The sequence below is a fragment of the Eptatretus burgeri genome, chromosome 7 (genome assembly GCF_056783735.1).
Source record: "Eptatretus burgeri isolate ZD-2024b chromosome 7, Ebu_testis_v1, whole genome shotgun sequence".
In the NCBI taxonomy this organism is placed as follows: Eukaryota; Metazoa; Chordata; class Myxini; order Myxiniformes; family Myxinidae; genus Eptatretus; species Eptatretus burgeri.
The window spans coordinates 38,706,090-38,729,687 of NC_140967.1; the positions used below are offsets into that span (position 1 = coordinate 38,706,090).

At 41.8% G+C, this 23,598-nt stretch overlaps 1 protein-coding gene across 11 annotated transcripts in view; it reads right to left on the reverse strand.

The window, feature by feature from the left end:
- The window catches only part of BIRC6 (baculoviral IAP repeat containing 6), a 443,632-nt gene that overhangs the window by 49,292 nt on the left and 370,742 nt on the right, over nucleotides 1-23,598 (reverse strand). For all 11 annotated transcript variants that reach the window (XM_085888090.1, XM_085888088.1, XM_085888086.1 and 8 more), the window contains 5 exons: nucleotides 22,765-22,910; nucleotides 7,676-7,777; nucleotides 7,258-7,472; nucleotides 6,724-6,885; nucleotides 6,007-6,084 (listed from right to left, as the gene is read on the reverse strand). In XM_085888090.1, coding sequence (XP_085744216.1) covers nucleotides 6,007-6,084; nucleotides 6,724-6,885; nucleotides 7,258-7,472; nucleotides 7,676-7,777; nucleotides 22,765-22,910 — 703 coding nt within the window. The remainder of the gene's footprint in view (nucleotides 1-6,006; nucleotides 6,085-6,723; nucleotides 6,886-7,257; nucleotides 7,473-7,675; nucleotides 7,778-22,764; nucleotides 22,911-23,598) is intronic.

Here is a 23,598-nt window from a genome sequence, read left to right on the forward strand (position 1 = left end):
TCGGGACGAGTCTGTAAAAAGGGGAGGGGGTAGTGTTGTGGTTGACCAAATTCGCAAACCACCATTCAGGTCCCTTAGGTGAGATATCTCGGTAAGTATATGTGTAGTTAGGTCCAAACCCGTTGTCTAGAGGGAATAAATGTCATTCATGAGGGCTGCGACTCTTCAGGATAGCCGTTTTTCTTTTACTATCTTTATTTTGGACCAGCCGCCATTATTACCACCACCAACCACGTCTCAACAGCCATCACACAACAACCACCAACCACAACGCGGCCATCACACAACAACCACCAACCACAACACGGCCATCACAACAACCACCAACCACAACGCCGCTTCACCACAACCGCCACGACCTTTACCGTCACAACTCGCCACCATCGCATCACCGTCATCTCGCGCCACTCGTGGGCACCGATGCTGGACTCGTGCGGGGCGCGCACCAGCCAGCGTGTTCAAAAGCATCGCGGACTTTCCGCAGAAAAACGGATCAAAAACGACTCACGCCCACTTTTGTTCCGTCCAATCGGTGAGCGAGGGGCGGTTTGGCCCCGGCCTCCAGGGCGTTGGAGGGCGGTCGCTATATGCAAATTCATGGATCAAAAAGCATTCACGCCCACTTTTCCTCGGGCCAATGGGGAGCGAGGTGAAAGGTCGGAGGCAGAGGGTCAAGGGTGGAAGAGCGAAGCCACGGGGCTTATAAAAACAACTGCTTTCGTCAGTCGAGTTCAGTTGAGTTGGAAGCGGAGGAAGAGTTGGAAGCGGAGAAGGAGTTCGCAGTTGGCAGTTCGCAGTTGGGAGTTCGCGGAGTCGGAGTGAAGAGGACGGAGCTGTGGAGAGGCGGCGAAGGCGGTTGAGGGGGTGCTCGCGTCGAATTCGGGGAACTGCGGAAGGAGAGGCCGGCGGCGCGACCGAGGTCGTGGTGGAGACGCTCGTCGCGGGACCCAAGATTTTGTGAAATCCTCCTTTCCCCGAGCATCAGCAACCCCCTCCTGTTTCCCCCCCGCGCTGAGATAGTGCGACAAAAGGGGGCCCCCTTCCCACCCCCTACCAGACACTGTCCGCGAGGCCCGCGGAGTTGAGGCACCACCGCCACTTCGCGTCTCATCATCAGACGGGTAGGCCCGACACGGTCTCGGCCCCAGGCCCGCCTACCCCCCTCATCCTGGAGGGTGGTTCTCTTTTCTTTTGCTTTGGGAATATGTGTTATCGGCGCCGTCTGTGAAGTAAAATTGTATAAGTGTTGCCGTGTGCCGGTAGTCGGATAGATCTGCATTGTTGCATTTGCTTTTTGTCTTCTTCTTTTCCATGTGCTTTTGGTGGAATTGTATATGTGTGCTTTCCGTTCATCGCGAAATAAATGTGCTTATTATTGAACTGTTTTCCCGCTTCGCTTCGTCATTTCTTTCATTGAATCCCCATCTTGCTTCACGTAAAGGGTTGGTCGTGGGCTAAGACGCCCGATAATTAATCGAACCGTCGAGGCCGACGAATAACACCGCTCGGTTATCCCGATAGTACGAACGGGTCGCTTAAGTGGCCCGTGTCCGAAGTCGACCTGCGGCGAGGTGCGATCGCCCGGTCTACCCTCCGTGTGGGTACTTAGGTAGGTCGAATTTGGCGAGCAACCCTATCCCACGCGGGGGCCGATTGGCTCGATCGCGGTGAGACCGAAAGGTCCACCCGTGACTGGTTCCCGGCGTTAGTCCGAGAGGGTCACGATTGGATTGTCCGTCCGGTGGGCGACGTGCCGCGATTCGAGTTACGTGGCCGTTCGCACGCCGGCGGGCGCGAATCCGCAACAATACTTTCAAATCAAACTTAATGCAAAGTCCTTACAAACTACTCCAAAGTGATAAAGCTTAAAAATGTGAATAATTCAGATTATCAGAGGAAATCAGATGATTCTCAGTTGCATAAGTATTCAAACCCTTTGCTTAGTTAAACCTAAATCACTTCAGGAGCAAATTATTTGTTTGAAAGGTTACAAAATACGTGAAATAGGTTTCATGTAATTTCACCTGTATGTAATCAGTGGTTTAACTTAAAAATGAAGCTCCCCCACTTATCTGAGGAGTTTAAAGGTGGAACTCACTTGGTCAACCAACAAGGCAAACACGAATACCAAGGAGCTTTCCAAAGACAGACAGACATAAAGTGGTGGAGAAGCACCGTTCAGGAGAGGGTTATAAGATTTCAAAGTCACTCATTCATTATCCCTTTGAGTACGGTGAAATCCATCATTAAAAAGTAGAAGACGTATCATATCACCCAGACTCTCCCCAGATCAGGTCACCCATCCAAACTCAGCAGCCGTACAAGCAAAAAACTGGTTCAGTATGTCACTGAAAATCCAACAATGACTTTGAAAGATCTGCAAGGCTCTATGTCTGAGATGGGGTGAGTGTTGAACAATCAACAATATCCTGTTCCCTTCACAAAGCTGGCCTCTATTGGACAGGTGGCAAGCAAGAAGCCATTCCTGAAAAAGACGTATCTAAAAGCTCAGATGGAGTTTGAGAAAAAGCATCTTAGAGATACTGTAGGCATGTGGAGAAACATTATGTGGTCAGATGAGACAAAAATTGAACTTTTTGGTCTAAATTCAAAGTGTTATGTCTGGTGCAAACCTGACACTGCACATCACCTAGTCAACACCATCCCTACTGTCTCGCATGGTGGTGGCAGCATCATGTTATGGGACTACTTTTCATAAGCAGGGACTGGCAATCTTGTCAGAATAGAAGGGCCAATGGACAATGCAAAGTACAGCAGAATCCTTGATGAAAACCTGCTCGAGTCAGCCATGAATCTGACTGGGTAGGAGATTCACATTTCAGCAGGACAATGATCCCAAGCCCAAAGCGAAAGCCACACTGGAGCAGCCAAATAAGAAGAAAATAAATGTTCTTGAGTGGCCCAGTCAAAGTCCTGACTTGAACCCAATTGATCATTTATGGCGAGACTTGAAGATTGCAGTCCATCGACGATCCCCATCAAACATGCAGAACTAGAGCAATTTTCACGTAAAGAATGAACAAAGATTTCACCATCTCACTGTGCAAAGCTGAGATAGATAGAGAGAGGGGGGAGAGAGAGAGAGAGAGAGAGAGAGAGAGAGAGAGAGAGAGAGAGAGAGAGAGAGAGAGAGAGAGAGAGAGAGAGAGAGAGAGAGAGAGAGAGAGAGAGAGAGAGAGAGAGAGAGAGAGAGAGAGAGAGAGAGAGAGAGAGAGAGAGAGAGAGAGAGAGAGAGAGAGAGAGAGAGAGAGAGAGAGAGAGAGAGAGAGAGAGAGAGAGAGAGAGAGAGAGAGAGAGAGAGAGAGAGAAAGAGAGGGAGAACGAGAGGGAGAACGAGAGGGAGAGAGAACGAGAGGGAGAGAGAACGAGAGGGAGAGAGAACGAGAGGGAGAGAGAACGAGAGGGAGAGAGAACGAGAGGGAGAGAGAACGAGAGGGAGAGAGAACGAGAGGGAGAGAGAACGAGAGGGAGAGAGAACGAGAGGGAGAGAGAACGAGAGGGAGAGAGAACGAGAGGGAGAGAGAACGAGAGGGAGAGAGAACGAGAGGGAGAGAGAACGAGAACGAGAGGGAGAGAGAACGAGAGGGAGAGAGAACGAGAACGAGAGGGAGAGAGAACGAGAACGAGAGGGAGAGAGAACGAGAACGAGAGGGAGAGAGAACGAGAACGAGAGGGAGAGAGAACGAGAACGAGAGGGAGAGAGAACGAGAACGAGAGGGAGAGAGAACGAGAACGAGAGGGAGAGAGAACGAGAACGAGAGGGAGAGAGAACGAGAACGAGAGGGAGAGAGAACGAGAACGAGAGGGAGAGAGAACGAGAACGAGAGGGAGAGAGAACGAGAACGAGAGGGAGAGAGAACGAGAACGAGAGGGAGAGAGAACGAGAACGAGAGAGAACGAGAACGAGAGAGAACGAGAACGAGAGAGAACGAGAGGGAGAGAGAACGAGAGGGAGAGAGAACGAGAGGGAGAGAGAACGAGAGGGAGAGAGAACGAGAGGGAGAGAGAACGAGAGGGAGAGAGAACGAGAGGGAGAGAGAACGAGAGGGAGAGAGAACGAGAGGGAGAGAGAACGAGAGGGAGAGAGAACGAGAGGGAGAGAGAACGAGAGGGAGAGAGAACGAGAGGGAGAGAGAACGAGAGGGAGAGAGAACGAGAGGGAGAGAGAACGAGAGGGAGAGAGAACGAGAGGGAGAGAGAACGAGAGGGAGAGAGAACGAGAGGGAGAGAGAACGAGAGGGAGAGAGAACGAGAGGGAGAGAGAACGAGAGGGAGAGAGAACGAGAGGGAGAGAGAACGAGAGGGAGAGAGAGAACGAGAGGGAGAGAGAGAACGAGAGGGAGAGAGAGAACGAGAGGGAGAGAGAGAACGAGAGGGAGAGAGCGAACGAGAGGGAGAGAGCGAACGAGAGGGAGAGAGCGAACGAGAGGGAGAGAGCGAACGAGAGGGAGAGAGCGAACGAGAGGGAGAGAGCGAACGAGAGGGAGAGAGCGAACGAGAGGGAGAGAGCGAACGAGAGGGAGAGAGCGAACGAGAGGGAGAGCGAACGAGAGGGAGAGCGAACGAGAGGGAGAGCGAACGAGAGGGAGAGCGAACGAGAGGGAGAGCGAACGAGAGGGAGAGCGAACGAGAGGGAGAGCGAACGAGAGGGAGAGCGAACGAGAGGGAGAGCGAACGAGAGGGAGAGCGAACGAGAGGGAGAGCGAACGAGAGGGAGAGCGAACGAGAGGGAGAGCGAACGAGAGGGAGAGCGAACGAGAGGGAGAGGGAACGAGAGGGAGAGGGAACGAGAGGGAGAGGGAACGAGAGGGAGAGGGAACGAGAGGGAGAGGGAACGAGAGGGAGAGGGAACGAGAGGGAGAGGGAACGAGAGGGAGAGGGAACGAGAGGGAGAGGGAACGAGAGGGAGAGGGAACGAGAGGGAGAGGGAACGAGAGGGAGAGGGAACGAGAGGGAGAGGGAACGAGAGGGAGAGGGAACGAGAGGGAGATGGAACGAGAGGGAGAGGGAACGAGAGGGAGAGGGAACGAGAGGGAGAGAGAACGAGAGGGAACGAGAGAGAACGAGAGAGAACGAGAGAGAACGAGAGAGAACGAGAGAGAACGAGAGAGAACGAGAGAGAACGAGAGAGAACGAGAGAGAACGAGAGAGAACGAGAGAGAACGAGAGAGAACGAGAGAGAACGAGAGAGAACGAGAGAGAACGAGAGAGAACGAGAGAGAACGAGAGAGAACGAGAGAGAACGAGAGAGAACGAGAGAGAACGAGAGAGAGAGAGAGAGAGAGAGAGAGAGAGAGAGAGAGAGAGAGAGAGAGAGAGAGAGAGAGAGAGAGAACCACTGCAGAATGAGTCACCATTGTATTGAAAGGGTAAATGGCCTTCGACCTGATCTGTTGAATGCAAAATGTCATCAGTTCATCTTTGTATCACAGTCTATACTTGTGCCAAGTTTGATAGAAATCCCTGCAGTGGTTCACAAGTTATTGTGGTAACAAAAAGAAAACTGGTAACGGACGCACAGACACACAGATTGACAGCTAAACAGATAACCCAAAAACATAATGCCTCAGGCCATTGGCTGTGGATACATAAAAACATCCCTCCACATGATATTGAAAATACCTTATGGATTTCTCGTTTACCTCTGACAAGCATATTAATAATCACCGAACAAGAGGTCAATACACTTCATCTCACACATGCTGCTGAAAATGTTCGATTTTCCTGTAACACTTCTCACCATCAAACAATTTGCATTATTTTTATCCATTCCTTCCTCTCAGCCATGAGAGGTCTCACCTCTCCACATACAATGATGACAAACAAAGAAAATATATAAAGGACCCATAAGCTGCAAAATTAATCGTCACGACAATTTTAAAGAGGACGAGGACTGCCATCCCAATTTAATGTGAAAAATGGAATTTCTAAAAAAAAAAAGTAAAAATTCATCAAGCACAGCAAAACAAAAACCCATTTACACACCTGAAGGAAACTTGACGTTTGAGGGTTCCATTTTTCCTCAGGCCGTCCATGCCAAGTGTTTAGAATGCTCAAACAAACCTTAAAGGATGAAAGGTGGGTAAAGAATTAGAGCTGTTGATGCTGAAACAAACGCTAAATTCACAAAGTGAGAGATTCAGAAGAGAGTTCCATTTGTAAGTAAACAAAGTGCAAAGAAATAAAGGATTTCTCAGTGGATAGCATGACATTGCAGGCCCTGCTTATGCTCCTTAATTTAAATTGCCTATAATTATACCATTTACTCTCCACTGTGGATAACGGCTGTTTGGCCTTGCTATCATGTACCGAAAACAGTGCTGCTCATTAGAGCACTCAAACAGTGCTGCTCAAACACAGCCACTGTTAAAGATTAGTGTACCAGCTCGAACACAAACTATTTGCAACTTGTGCCTCCATAACGAAGACGAAAAAAATTGCAAAACAGATCCAATTACAAGAGAGAAAATGAAATTGCTACAGTCTCCTTTTCAGAAAAACATGCTTTATGATCCCGAAACCGACCGCTTGAATTAACGAAGTAAAAGTACAATGGGCTTCACGACTCATTCTTCCAAAATAAAGAAAGCACACAAAGCAGAGCGCTAGCCTGAAATGACAAAACAAAAACGACTCTAAAAACAATGTCACAGAGGTCGTTAAAGGGATTCAAGAGATTTAATCACGTGAAAGCTTTCTTGCCTTTCCATCATTGTAGAGGTTAGGGTTGAAGCGGATGCTGTTTTGTCCTGTTGTTTCCAAATTCACCAGCGGAGGTGACTTGGGATAATCTTGCGGGAAATAAACGTCAAACTCGAAGCATCCATTGGCGTACGGTGTGTCTGCTGGACCTGTGATGAGAACCTGAAAAATGCGTGACGAAAGGGCTGGATCACCTTTTACTTGCTAAGCTGATGGGTGGAAACTCGAGTTTGGAACCTGTTGCATGCCGGTTCATTTAGGCTAAAGGTTTGAAGGAGCGAACAAAAAGTTTATAACAACTTTAGACTCTCAAGACAATAAAAAAGAAAATGACAAAATTTTTACATTCGCTAAAAATGTAAAGTTTTCTTGTTATAGCAGAGTATGACGATGGGCTTTAAATTGACGCTGCTCCCTCAAAAAAAACAGAAATAATTAGCACATTTCCTCCGATAAGGTAATCACATCGTATTGAGGAGAATACAAGGTTCAGCCGGCTTTAATTATCCTGAGTGAAAACGGTGGCACACCAACCTTCATGACATCAAGGCGCTCCTCATCACATCGGACAAACACACTGGAGGAAGCAGAGAGAGGCAGTGATGTGGAGAGAGTGACAGCTTCCTGGGCAAGCCGCCGGGCTCGTGCGGCACTCTGACCATCGCTTGCGGTCTTCACCTGTGACGCGTAGTGGTGGCTTATGCGAAACACTGGCTTGTCATTTTTGTCGACCACCATCTCAAAAGTGTCTGTGGAAATTGAAGAGTGACAGGCAGCAGACACAAAGAGGGGCTTGTAAACCGCCATGATGGTTAGGGTTAGTAATTTTGAATGGAATCGATATTCCTTGGAAAGGCAATGACTTCCTTCAAACCAAACGCAAAAATCATGAAACCAATCCATCCCTGTTTTTGACAGGAATATCATTTTGCAAACATCATGGTGGGCTCACCAAACTGGAGGTCCTTCATGGCACCAATGTAACGCTCCTGTAAAGACTTTCCCACATATGAGGAACGGTTCTTTGGGAGAACACTTGCGGTGCTTTGCTTGTCTGCCGTTCAAATACAACACAATGTTACAGCATGCATTACACAACACAAGTATGCACAAATAAAAGTGTTGTGAAGTGAAATGAAACGTTAGAGTTGAAGCTGTATTTGTGTACTTAGATCATACCCATCTTCTTGTGGGGTCAGCCAAGGGGGAAGTTTTGGCCAAAGTTTTTAATGAGAACATGACGGCAAGGTGTGATACTCGACTGGAGCCGATTTGGCCAGGAATTTGGAATTAATTAACTTGCCGAGTCTCCAAGAAAGGCACCGTGAGATCTTTAACATCAACCAGCTAATGTTAGCAGAAGGGGCACCTGGCTTATTATCTATCATAGGAACTATGTCTGTGAAGTACCAATCCTTCAGTTAATAGTGAGGTTGGAAATCAAACCCAGACTAGACAGTTCAAAATAAATGCCATCCAGTCAGACACTTTTATTCAAGAGAGAGAGAGAGAGAGAGAGAGAGAGAGAGAGAGAGAGAGAGAGAGAGAGAGAGAGAGAGAGAGAGAGAGATAGAAAAAAAAACCCAGAGGAATTATAAACACTTTCATTTGTAAAGCAACATCTCATGCCTGCAATGGAAAAAGAGAAAAAGGGAAAAGATATCTAAAATAAGTGCAAACGGTTAACTGTCCAGGAATGAACTGGCAGTTTGTAGTTGAAAGTTGATGCCATTATTTGATGGCTGCAAGCCTGAGTATTCCCGTACATTCACCCACTTCTGCGGATCAATGGGTCATGAGGAAGGCCCATTTGTAAGGCAAATGCCATGGCTCATTTCAAAATTACAATCACAATTTAAACTCTTAACTTGTGAGTGGTGTCTAATGCTATTCATTTTTAAATAGTTTTAGAAACTTCTGGCAGGCAACGTGTGCCGGACAATTTGTATTGTATAATGTTCGGGGCACTTCTTTTCGGGCCATACAGTGGAGTTAAGGTTTGAATTAGGTCTGTGCAAGAAAAAAGAAAAATAAAAACAAGAAAAAGAAAAACTGCAAAGCTTATTTTCTCCAATATGTACTCAAGTTTGAATAATTGAATAGTTATGCATACCCTGGTCATTGAAAAGTCCAAAACACATCAACCAGCTTTTGTTTGATAGAGTGAGACAGAAAATGTTAATTTCTTCAATAACAGTGATATATTTATTAAGATTGAACTTCATCATCACTATGTGAGAAAAACCACAGCCATTACATTGATATTGATGTCGCTGGGCCCTAATTGGGCGCATGTTATTCTTACAGGGGTGTTACGTGCATTCATCGACATGATTCTTGGTTCACGAGTCAGTAAGTGACCACTACATTCATTATGGGTGTCTGTCTGTCTGTCTGTCTGTGTCTGTCTGTCTGTCTGTCCCGAGCATAGCTCTGTGGGTTTTGATCCGATCCTGATAAAATTTGGGTGGGATGTTTATATCATGATCTCGTTGTGTTTTCCTGAGAATGGGCATGCTGCGCCCATTATGGGCAGAGCCACGCCCAAAAAATGTGTTTTTAGGGGGTAGCCAGTTTCAAGTTACATCTTCTCCGAGGGGGGTTTGTCGAATCTGGCAGGGTTTCGGTATTTGGTTAGCCCAATGGCACCTGCATAGCCCCATGGAGCTCGATTTTTCATTTTCATCCCAAGGTCACAAGGTCACGAACTTAGAAAATGTCAAAAAAATCAATAAATTGGGCATCGAGCTGCTAGGGTTTTCAACTGTTTCAAATAAAAGTTGGTATGCAAGTAGTGCTCTTCGAGTACTACAACTTTCATCATTTACGTTTTTCCCGATTCCCACCAGTTTGCTCGTGGCGTCCCCTCGAAGGTCAAAAAAAAAAGGCGAACCGTGTACATTGCTCGTGAACCATCGCCGTCTCCAGACTTGTGATTTTTTTTATAATCTCCCTGTAAGTTGACTTTCAGAAAACTTTCATTACACTGTTCACAGGACGAGCAAGTTGCCCGTGACAGCACGGGATTCGAAACGGTTTAAGGATGGAGACGGCAAAAAAGCAAATGGCATCTTCTGTCATCGAGCCTGCAAGTTGGGAGTAACAATTCACATTCATTGCCACATCTGATGCAATTTAAATACTCTAATGGTGGCGAGGTGCTCCATTTGAAACTGTTTGTTCGATATATGTAGCTTTTTGATGCCGAGGGTCTGTAATAACAATTTGTATTGGTGTCAAAGCCAGTGACCAATTGTAAATTGAGTCGGATTAAATAAAGTTTCATAATTTACCATGGACCAATGGCCCACTAAACATTTGCATATGCCTTCTGTTGGTGTGCTTCACTCTCCTGTCATACATGGAATACTCCAAAAGCTCATTTGCATATTTTGAAGAAAAAAAAAAACTTGACAAGAAAACTGTGCAAGACCAAAATGAGAGAACTATGTGAGCCCGTGATTGTGTTTACCTAACGGAACACAGCTTGGGGACTAGACTGACCCACTCCCAGAACACGTTATAACAACTCATTCACCAGTCTAGTCGGCATTGAGCATTATTATACCTGATTGATTGAGGCCTCCTCATATACTATACTGACGACAAAATATTCTCAATTCAACTCCATCAAGATTTATCATAAGAATTACATTCTTTTGGAAAGAACTCAGAAGTGACCATCAAATTGTGAATTGTAATCAACCAATCGTTTTCACATTTTGGTTCATGTAGTTTCAAGTTCGCTGCATATTCCCACAGACCACATGCGAGTGTAGTGCATTTGGGAATTATTAATAGTACTTCTAAATTTAGTGATATTTCATCATACTAAGTGGATTTCACAAACTTTGTTGCTCCTATCATGATGATCGTAAATTTGATGTTCATTATGCAATTTTGAGGGTGACCGACTGGGCATCGAAAACCCAACCACTTGTAAAATGTGGGAGCTTGATGCTAAAATTAAGTGCCCGAACAGAGGTGGATACTTTTAGATGTGGAAGGTCTCCATTCCACCTTCTAAAACCTGCATATGGAGATAACCACCAATGACACACACACACACACACACACACACACACACACACACACACACACACACACACACACACACACACACACACACACACACACACACCTTAAGGTAAACCATGATTAGCAGAAGAAAAATGAAAAACAATTCATCACTTGTCTTCTTTTATTCCTTAAGATATTATCTTCAAGTTTTTATTCCTTAAGATATTATCAAGTCTTGCTCATCCTTGTGAGCCAGCTTTTTGAGTCTTCCAGTCCTGAGTTTGTCAATCACAGATGATGTGTCTCTGTATTTGTTCATTGTGCTTCAGATACCACAACTTCAAAAATCGAGTGATGCGAGGTATTTCACGAAATGTTTTTCCTTCTTTATGCAGAAACACAATTCTATCGCAATCTTCTGCTGAAATTTTAGCCATTTTGTTTGAAGCTAACAGTTAATCCTGATAGATCTGTATTCTGCAGTTTGGAAAGTGGGCTTTTAGTTTTATAGAAGTGTGGTTAGGAACACCTGATAATAATGAAGAAAAACTAACAATGAATCATAAATTAGATTTTATTGTTAAATGTGATGGATTAGCGACAACACTTCATATTAGCTGCCCATGCCTTGTTTACTTTGAGTTGTTGTGATCACAAGTTTTTGAAAATTCTGATCAATTTGAATGAAGCATTTTTAAATGACACCCAGGCAAAAAATAATGTCAACAATTTTTGGGTGTCAAAAAAAAAAATGACACCCAAAGACAGCCATTCCTTTCCTGAAGTAATTCTCTGTAGATTACTGTAGTAGGTAGTATGACCTGTTAGTATATGAGAGTACACTCTCATATACTATCATTCTAACTAGCATTTTTGCCTGGGCAAGCTTGGTTTCTTCTCACCTAAATGAAGCTGTATTAACAGTCAGCATTGTTGCAATGAACAGAATCGAAAAACCGCCCCAAAAAAAACAAACATAAAATCAAAGACAAGGACCTAAAAGCTAATGGGTGCTGAAAAACAACTCAAAATAGAAATGGCGGCAAAAAAATAAAATAAAACTGAGATGAAGTCAACAGTGGGAGAAAACAAAACCACCTGTTTGACAATAACCCAAAACGATTTTACCGCAAACTCGAGAAACAAAAACAAAATGTATAAAGTCTCAGTCTCATTGAAAAAGGTAAACTTGAAGATTTCTGGAAAGGTATTTATGAAGACCCAAAATAACACAACAACGAGTTGCATTTTATCTGAAACTTGGAAAAGAGAAAGCGATCCTGAAAGGAATTACTCTCAATGGTCAAGAATCACTTAAAAAATTAAATAATTTTCGTATCCAGATCCGGATCTTCACGAAAATCGAACCAATTCTTCCCAGCGGCACTCTCAACATGTCCACCAAGTGTTGTCCGAATCTGTCCACAACTTTTTGAGATATCGTGATATACATCGTTTTTGGCCCGATCTCTCAATGGTGAAGAATCACTGAAAATTTTCTAGTAGCTGGATCCGGATCTGGATCTTCACCAAAATCTAATCAGTTCGTCCTTGTCAAACACCTAACCTGTCCAAAGAATTTCATCCGCATCCATCCGCAACTTTTTGAGATATCCTGCACACAAACAAACAAACAAACAAACAAATAAACAAATGTCACCCGCAGGGTGACCCGTATCTTGCCAAAAGGTGACCACGCGTGACTTCTTTAAGGTCACACTGAGGTGAACAGAGCTGCTATCCACCAGGAGCGACTCCTTGAGGAATATCTGCCTACGAGAGATTCCGATGAGAATCGTTCTACAGAGTAACCATGAAAAATATGCTTTTGCCTCATAACGTCACCAAATGACGTCATAATGTCTCAAGCTTGACATATCTAGAAAGCACTCATCGAGGTGTTCAATTTGAGGTACTACACGATATGGTTCCTGAAACTTGAAAATTTGACTGTGGGGTCAAATATGTTTGACCTGAGGCGCTAACCATGAAGGTCAAGGCCAATCGCCACCAAAAATTAATCAGCTGAGCGCCAGACCATGAACTATATTCCCATGAAGTTTGAAGACGATCCGATCAAAATTACTCGAAAAATAAGGGTTTTGTCGACTCCCCTGATTTGTGACAAAGTGGCCTTGACCTTTGACCTTGACCTTCAAAATTTTATGCGCTGAAAGGGACCTCCTATAGGCCTCTGATATGCGAAGTTACAAAAATTTCCAATGATAACTGTGCTCTGCAGAGTGATTTATACGTGATTACAGACCAAAAAAAAACAAAAAAAACAAAAACATATGAAGGTCAAGGCCAATTGCCACCAAAAATTAATCAGCTGAGCGCCAGACCATGAACTATATTCCCATGAAGTTTGAAGACGATCCGATCAAAATTACTCAAAAAATAAGGGTTTCGTCGACTCCCCTGATTTGCGACAAAGTGACCTTGACCTTCAAAATTTTGTGCGCTGAAAGGGACCTCTATAGGCCTCTGATATGCGAAGTTACAAAAATTTCCGATGATAACTGTGCTCTGCAGAATTTTTTATACATGATTACAGACAAAAATAAAAAAATAAAAAAAACATACAAGCTGACTAACATATCTTGCTAAACTTCGTTTTGGCAAGATAAAAACAAACTGACAAACAGACAGAAAGGGGGTGAAAACATAACCTTCACCTTTGGTGGCGGAGGCAATCACGGTTTTTAAAATCAACTGGCAAAAATGCCAAATTTTAAAAGCCCTGGACCGGATGGAATTCCAAACTTCTGGCTAAAGCAACTCAATGCTCTCCACAATTACTACGCTCGAGCATTCAACAAAACTCATCTGACAGGAAAAGGTAATGGATGAGTGGCCCACAGACTGTAGCACCGTCCTCATTCAAAAAAGGAAGAAACCCAAGTAGCTCAACAAATACAGATCAATTACATACGAACGCCCAACAGGAATCATCACAGAAACTATGTACCACCACTTAACACAATAAGGAGGCCTCGAGGCAGAACGGAATGGATGTAAGAGAGAATGCTATGAAACAATAGACCACCGATTACTAAACAAGGCCATGCTCAAAAACGAAAATGAGAATAACCAAATTGTCCACAGCCTGGATAGAGGGTAAAAAAAGCTTTTGATAGTGTTCCACATTCATGGATGACAAAATACATGCAGGTACAAGTTCAACCCCTAAATAATCAAACTGAACGAGAAAGAAATGGAACACTGGAATACCACATTGTTAGGACAGCACTCAGAAGGAAAGATTGAAATACCAGGGGTGAAGATGCGTCACGGGATCTTCCAGGGGGATAATAGCCTTTCCCCACTCCTGCATTGCCTGGCCCTGGACCCACTGAGCAAATTTATTCATGAGCAAGGACACTGATACACCCTAATGTCAAAAAAACGTCAAAAATAGACAGTAAAGGTGACACATCTATTGTATATGGATGATTTAAATCTCTTCGCACAGAATGACAAAAAAAACTGGAAGAACAAGTGGAATTAGTGAAGTGGTACTCTGACGATATTCAAATGGAATTTGGTCTAGATAAGTGTGCCAAGAACAAATCATTCATACAAGGTCGACCAACAAAAATGGGTACAACATAAATATTGACCGAAATACAACAATCCAGGAACAAGAAATATACAAATACCTCTGAATAGAAGAGGGCCACCAAATATGTCACAAATAAATGGACAAAACAATTCCCAAAGAACACCGATGTAGAATGAGGCTGATCCTGAAAACATAAATGTCCCCAAAGAGCAAAATCAAAGCCATTGACCAACTCGCAGTACCAGTACTCCAATAAAGCTGTGGAATAATAAACTGGCCACAAACAGAAATCAATAAACTAGATATCAAAAAAAAGGAAACTCACTATCCACAAAATGTTCGACGAAAATCAATGCACTCCAAGAATGTATCTGCCAAGACAGGAATGAGGTAGCAGCCTCGTGACGCTCAACCAAGTGCACAGGATGACAACTGTAGGATTGGCTGAGAACGTTTAAAGTTCAACAGACTGGGAAATCCAATTTCTATGCAAACACGAAGGCAGCAAGCCAGAAAAGGTATCCCTAACCCACCGAGGAATAAAATTTCCAAAGACAGCCTGTGCGAATAGAAGACGTCACACATGAAACCAAAGCCGCAGAGAATACAACCTCAACAACTGCAAAAAGACAAAATAAAAATACGAAGCAAGATAACAACTAATACAAACTGACAACTGGGAGAACAATAAAAGAGTAGGGATGTATAAAAAAAAAGGAAAGAAAGAAGAGTTGGACAGATTTGGCATGGACAAGGAAGACTCAATGGAATGGCTAAGAAGAGATCAGCTTGGGATGGAGAACAAATCATAATAAATGATCACACACACTATATATATATATATATATATATATATATATATATATATATATATATATATATATATATATATATATATATATATATATATATATATATATATATATATATATATATATATATATATATATATATATATATATATATATATATATATATATATATATATATATATATATATATATATATATATATATATATATATATATAATGGCTATTATTTTGATTTTTTCCCTCTCCGATGGTGGCAACGATGTAAAACATACATATGCAGTACACTGTATTTTCCCAGTGATAAGTCATTAATAAAGAGTTTTGCACTTTGACTTGAGATGTGCAAGGCTTCTGGATTTATCTCCAACCAATGTGATGTGGCTTAATCAACTGCAATAAGTCAGGGAATTTGCTTTTTCATTTAACAATAAACAAAATGCCTTGAGGTAAATAATTACAAGCAAATGGAAAATGAAGAACAAGTCAAGAGTGGTTTTCATAGATGGACTAATTAATTATGACAAGATGCAAAACAATCCATGGTGATAATTACGTGAATATTTCACACAACGAAGGTGAACATAAAATTAATGATGCCGTAAGAAGGTGCGTTGTAAAATTTAGTGTTTTACAGCTCAAAAGCACTTACGGTGCCAATGCTGCATCAGGAAGAATTGTTATACAACTTAGAAAATGCTCTCCTATATTCTATAACAATGATGTCGCTTGAGTGAACATGTATGATGTAACATTTCCAATGGAAAGTTCATTACTTGGATGAAGTCATATATCAATTTGACCCCCCCAAAAAACAAAAAGCTTAAAGGAAGCGATTAAAGAAAAAAGAAAAAAGAACGATTCACCTCTGAGCGGTCTAACCTGGGTTCGTATCTCGAACCGGGTATATAGCGTCACATTGATGTTTAACAGGCAACACGAGGCATCAATGTGTGCACTTTCCAGGACATTAATTAAACCAGAGGTGCCGTCTGCTAGCACTGGTTGTTGGTGAAAAAAATTTGTTGCCAAGTATGTTTGTCTGTAGTGTTTGTCTGTGCTTGTTTGTCTGTTTGTTACATGATTTTTCGCCACAGTTTTCAAGCAATCGTTTTGAAATTTATTGTGCGTGTGTAGGTGACGGGCCAAGGACGGCAACGCTAAATTTTGGTGAAGATCCGAATCCGGATCTGGATCTGAGAATATTTTAAGCGATTCTTCACCATTGAGAGATTGGGCCAAAAACGATATTTCGCACAATATCTCAAAAGGTTATGGACAGATTCTGCAGAAAGTATGTGGACAGGTTGGGAGTGCCACTTGGAAGAATTGATTCAATTCTGGTGAAGATCGAATCCAAATCTGGATACAAGAAATGTTAAATTTTAAACTGATTCTTCACCATTGAGAGATGGGGCCAAAAACTACGTAGAGCATGTTATCTCTTAAAGTTGTGGACGACTTGTGATAAAACAAGGTGGAAAGAGTTGGTTCGGTGACGAGAACAAGCCGATTCGATTTTGGTTAATGTCAGGAATCAGATCCGACCTATCAGTGGCATACAAAATGTAAACTACTCAGCCTGGCGGAGGTATGTTCTCTACGGAGTGCTGTTCCGTTTCACCAAATTGTCACTCTACGAGTGATTTTTCATTCATTTGTCCGTCTGTTTGTCTGCACAGAACTTTAGTGTTTTTCTCCGCAACCGCTGGTCAGATTGAGACGAAATTTTCACCATAAGAGCGACTACTCATGTATAAAGCTTTAATGATAATTATGATGACATAGGTCACATGGTGTGGCAGCCATGTTGGAAAACCCAAAAAACTTTGGACCTCTGTATCTGAAACTGCACTGAGGAAAAAATTGAAACTTGGCATGTGGCAAGTACTCCTCACGTGGAATAAGTGTGATCTTTTTATGACATCATAGGTACTTTCATCATGACGTCACAATTGCACATGTAGAATGCTACATCTGACCAGTATGAAAATTTTTGAGGTTCATCTACGGATAAAATGATCCACAGAAAAAATTTTGATGATGTCATCCGTCATGTGATTCGGCAGCAATATATTTTCTTTAATAAAAAAAAAAAACCTTCAAAAATCTTCTTCTTTGAAATGGTTGAACAGATCGAGGAAAAACTTGACACGTATGACCGCTTATCCACGAGGAACAAAAGGTTCACACATATCACGTCATAGATCACATGGTTTGGCAGCCATATTAGATTTACCCAAAAACATATCAAAATCTTCTTCACCAGAACGGCTGGACAGATTGAGGGAAAACTTCACGTAAATGTTCCCCAAGCCATGCGTGTACAAGTTTTTTTAAAGGGATAATTGATAGGTCACACGGTTAGGTAGCCATATTGGATTGAAGAAAAATATTAAATAATGTTTTCTCTGGAATCACTTAATCAATCAACATGAAACTTCACAATTACAATCTCGTAGTGTTGGGGGATAAATGCTTTAAATTTCAACTTGATTGGACACATGGTCTGGCAGCCAGGATTATTTAAATTTTTTTTGAACTGTGTTTCTTTTGAATTCCCTTTTCTGTTTTTGAAAAAGGCTCACTTGACTGTGCCTGGATCGGTTTGAGGGTAGAGTTGTATCAGATGATTCCTCCTGATGGAAATCCTATCCAGGTTCCTCCTGATGACTCCATCTTTGTTTTTTGCTTGTTTGGGTTCCTTCTGATTACTCCAATGCAGGACTGTACCCATTTGGTCTTCCATTTGATTTGAATTTATTTTAATCCCATTCTAAATGAAAACAAATCATAACAAAAAACATCATAGGTCAGAGACAGGTGTCCAACCAAAGCGGGGTTGCATCAAGACGGGACGTCTTGGTACCCGATCATCACTGCCAGCAGTTATAAAGTGGTAGTTCTAATTATGTCTGTTACGTATGTGTTATGTTATTAATTACGTAACACACCAGGACACAAACGTCACACAAAATACACCACACAAAATTACACAAACACCACACAACACACCACACAAAACAATTCCTGGTGAGGGTTTGCAATCTCTGATTGCTCATTTCCTTGTTACTATTGTTATGATGCACAATAAAGGAATCACAGTTCTGTGTTCACTGACAATTTCCTTGGCTTTGCATTGAATCATTTCCTGAAATATTTTTTTTCTTGCATAACCATTTTTAAACTGAAAAAACACACATGTTGTTTGGCATGTTTATGTAAACCTGACTAAATGCTTTAAATGAGCTTTCTCGGAATGTTATTTCCTGCCTTGTAATATTTTGGGAAATGCTGGAAAAAAAAATGAAATTGCTTGTTGAGCAAGGAATTGCCGGAATAACTTTGTCATATCTCCATGATCTCTGAAAAAACAAAAACCTGGAAATCAATTTGGTTCTTATAAGTCGATATTGCTACTGTTTTATGAGTTATGGCACTTAGTTTGGCCATGATCATAACTTGGAAGTCAATTGGACTTGAAATGGCGTTTTTATCGCAATTTGAAATTTTTGACCCGACCCCCCTGACATTCGACCCCCGACCGCTAAGAAGGGTGTTGGTGTAACACCCCAATGAGACATATGGTTGGATGCAGAATTGGAAGATGCACATTTTGGATTTGGTTTGAAGTCGATACGACCATTTTAGCGGATGTTATTGCGAAAATAAGAATTTTGGTTTTTCGGTGACCTTGACCTTGACATTTGACCGAGATTCACTAAAAACGACAAGTGTCTAAGTTGGACCATGGCCGACGTCTGTACCCAGTTTGGTCATGATCGCTGAAACGATGTGGCTGCTACAGGGTAAACAAACACACAAACAGACAGACAGACAGACACAGAATGACACACACAACCGACCAACATAATTGCCGAAATCCGAAGGATTCCGGCAATTAACAAGAAAAATGTCGTGCATAGCATGATACTTGCAAAATCCATAAAACAAACTTGTCCTTAAAAATAATTGGTGGTTGAATTCAATGACCAAATCTGCAAATCCTCTTCAAATCACAAGTCAATCAGAGGAAAATTGACAATTGAATTGGTCTTTGTTGATTTTCTAGCCTATATTGACCTATTGGCCAATGGTTACCTCAAACATACTTGTTCTTTGAACTCAGGATATGATATGCAAATCCTCTTCAAATTTCAAGTCAATCAGACAAAAATTGAGGTTTTTAGAAATACCACCTTAGATGTTGACCTTAGGCCTATGTCAACCTTTTGGTGTATGTTAACCTCAAAAGTAATTGGCTCGTTGAATTCAGTGACCTGAAATATTTATCCTCTTCAAATTTCAAGTCAATCGGATGACAATTGAGGATTTTAGAAATCTCACCTAAGTTGTTGACCTTTGACACATGATGACATTTTGGCCGATATTGACCTCAAAATTAATTGGTGGTTGAATTCAATGAACAAATGTGCAACTTGTCTTCAAATTTCAAGTCAATCAGATGAAAATTGACAATTTTAAAATTTGGCCTTTGTTGACCTCAAAATTAATTGGTGGTTGAACCTGATATGCAAATCTTGTTCAAATTTTCTCGTCAATCGGTTGAAAATTGAGGATTTTAGAAAGTTGACAAAGTTGTTAACCTTTGGCCTATGTTGACCTTTTGACTGTTTGAGCTCAAAAACAATAGGCTTCTTGCTTATGAAGAACTCTACCATGTGGATACGTTTCGTGAAGATTAGTTGAAAATTGTGACCTGGAGGCAATTGACATACAAACAAACAAACAAGAAAAAGACGTCGTGCAGAGCACGATACTTGCAGAATCCACCCCCCCTCCAAAGGTTGCCATGGATACATCAAATTGTCCATTTACTGAAAATTAAAATGACAATCTTCATCAAAGCTCAGGTCAATCGGATGAAAATTGATTATTTTTCAGATTGAAATTGATTTTTGAAGTTTGACCTTGAGTTTACCTCAAAAATAGTTGGTTCCCAAATTTAGTGATTCACTGTGCTCAAAAAAAATCTTTCAGGATAATCAGATGAAAATTGCTTAATTTTCAGGTTAATCAGATGAAAATTTATTTTTCAGATGACATTTGATTTTAGAAGTTGACCTTGAGTTGACCTCAAAAATGGTGGCTTTCTCAATTTAGTGATGGACTATGCAAATCCTATTCAACTTTCAACTTAAGAGCTAACGCAGTGAGCTTCATACTTAACGCGTGCACGTGAGAGAATAGGAAACAACAACAACAACATAATACCCCTGGCTATTTGGAATCCGTGTCATTGGATATGACATTTTGCTTCCGGTTGTTGTTAAACGCTGTGCGGTGTATAAACATGATTGGGTTTTATTTGTATCTTGTGAATATTACTTAACGCGTGCACATGAGAGAATAGGAAACAACAAAAACAACACAATACCCTGGCAATTGTGAATCCGTGTCGTTGGCTATGACCATTTTGCTTCCATTTTTGTTTTGTTTCTGGTTTTTTAGGTCATCTCTTCGAGCATGACCTAATAATATTGGTGTTGAGAGGAGAGGTGACGATCCGTCCGTCTGTCCGTCTGTTCACAATGAAGTTGAAGCGGGAGATCTGGTCATCAGTGATCCTGATAGAGATCGATGAGACGTACACGATGGTATGACTTTCAAGGTCACCGAACGTCAAGGTCAAGGTCACGAGGCCTTTGAAGTTGCGAAAATGACGATTTTCAAATTCTATCGCCTCCGCCATTTCTCAAGCGATCTTGAATTTGATTGTGGAATTTGAATCTATGGGACAATATCTAAATTTTGATCCGGCCGGATTTTCGATATTCGCTTTCGTTTTCGTGTCACGTGACTTCAAAGTTGGCAAAAAATGCGAAAATGACGATTTTCAAAATCTATCTCCTCCTACATATCTACAGCGATCTTGAATTTGATTGTGGCATATAAATCTATGGGACAATATCTAAATTTTGTCGGGCCGGATTTTCGATATTCGTTTTCGTTTTCGCATCACGTGACTTCAAAGTTTGCAAAAACTGCCCTACCTTCAGGAGGCTATATATTTTCTCGCAGAGATGTCTGTCACTCCCGCACAGGGGAAATTTTTTGTATTTAACATTACCAGGAGTGATTTTGAAACTCTTTCCGGAACTTTTAATTTCTTTTATTCTTGACCAGAAGTGATCGTTTATTTATTCAATTATTTTTTTCCCAAAGTTAATTTTAATAGATATCTCCCGCATCATCAAAAAATATTTTTTTAATCGTGATTTACATTATTTGTTCGCTGATCTCGAATCCAGGCCGAAGTAACTGGAAATTGCGTCAAAATCATTAGCTGTGCGGCGCTTACATGCACCACGGTAGAGTTGGCAAGTATAAAGTTGTGAACAAGTTTTATGTAAAGTCAGTAGCGAATGTAAGAAGAATTCTACGTTTGTTTCTTGGCTTTGCCTATTCCATATTAGGATGTAAATCGACAACTTTTCAGTTAAAAATTGATGATTTTCAAAGTTTGACCTTGAGTTGACGTTTGACCTTTTGATCTCAAAATTGTTGTTTTCAAATTCAGTGAAGGCAATATGCAAATCCTATTCAAATTTCAAGGCAATTGGATGAAAAATGATGATTTTAGAAATTCGACCTCAAGATGACCTTTGACCTCAAAATCAATAGGCCTCTCACTTGAGACTACCTCTACAACTTCATAAAGTTTCGTGAAGATCAGTTTTAAATTGTAACCTGAAGGCGATTGACAGACAAAGAGACAGAAAAACAAAATCGACTGACCAATATACTGGAAAAATCTTCAATTTTCTTAAGTAACAAAAATGGGTTTAAGAGAGCAGCCTATACATTGCCACTGTATGGGAGAAAGGAGGGGCAAATGGCAAAAAAGAGAAAGGGGTATGAGGATGGGGTGTGGGAGGGGAGGGATTAGGAGGGATTGGGACAGAAAAAGGGGAATGATTGAATAATCCCTTGACATTTGCAAATATTTGACGATTTAAAATTTCCCTCTAGGTTTCTTATGCCTGGTGTTGGCTTAATGGTTAGGGTGGGGGGGGCTTTGGATCCTCGGGTCTTGAATGAGGAATCCCGCCCAGCTGTTGAAGTAATACCAGGTGGGGTTAACTCGGCCTGTCATCCTTCAGAGGTCGGCAAAATGAGTGCCAGCATGCTGGTATACTGTGTCAGAGTGGCAACCCATCCAGGATTGTGCCCAATAGCCAAGGAGACTGCTTAGGCAGCACCAACGCTCTGCACAGAGTATGGCCCCAATCTCCTCCTCCTCCTCCTCCTCCTCCTCTAGATTTCTTACCTAAATCCAATTTATTTTTCTTTTTTTAACAAAGAATGGAAATGCAAATGAAGAGGTGAAAAGATGCATTTTGAATGGCGTAATATTTCATAGATAGTGGTTGCAAAAACATTTCATAATCATTCACCAACATGAAATGTTTATAAACACCAAAAGAAGACCTAAGCATTAAGGCAAATATAATTTATCCCAACACTGATGCGCTCTTGCGAGCAATGTGTATGAAAACTACAGAATAACATGGTCAAAGACTTATGAAAAGTGTATGACAGTCGAGTATGATTGCAGGATGCAACATCTTTGCTGGAATCATGATGAATATTCCAGTCGTAACAGTTGGCATGAATGAACTCACCTCTCGTTGCCTGCTGAAGCATCGTTGTGGCCTTCTGTACTATGTCGGCAGTGCGCTGAATGTCAGGAACGAGTAGGGTCAGGCCCTCAGCCTCTGGCTCTGGAGCCTCTGCTTTTCCATTGCTCTTCTCTTTTTCTTTCTTTGACCTGGTGAAAAACATCATGAAACTGATCGAGTTTGTAAGAATGGGTTTGCACATACAAATTAAACACCAATGGTAGGATCTTCTGCAATTTCTGCTATCTTGTCAACTATACATGTGACATATAATCCAAAACAGGTGACTGCTTCACAATAAAAACAGCAATGTTTCTAAAATTGCACAAACGTGGTGGTCAAGGCAAGTACGTGAATATTGTTCGTCGGCGTCATGATTTAACAGAGAAATCAACAGAGACTCAACCCCGGCGTCAACAGAGAAAATACTTAACCAGCTAAAGATGACAACTGCATCAAAATAACCAGCTTTGTCCTGATAATCATTTAACAAAATTAAATTTCTGGCTGTGTCGTAATCTTCAACAAAAACATTCTGGTGCACTGCCACCGTCTCATGAAAAAGTTGGTATCTCCACATAAAATCACATGTAAACACACACGCAAGATGTATGTGTAAACAGACACACGCACAAACACGGACACGTGCAAGTGCGTTCACCATGCAGACACAGAAACAGATACCTCTGTGGATACACGTGGACAGATGGGACACGTTCACACAGACGAAGATGGACAAATCCCTCAAAAAGCATTGTCCATCTGGATGTGAAGTTACTGAAAGTCAGCCACCTATTGCCTACATAAGTAAGTCAATATTATGCCTTCTGGCGGCTC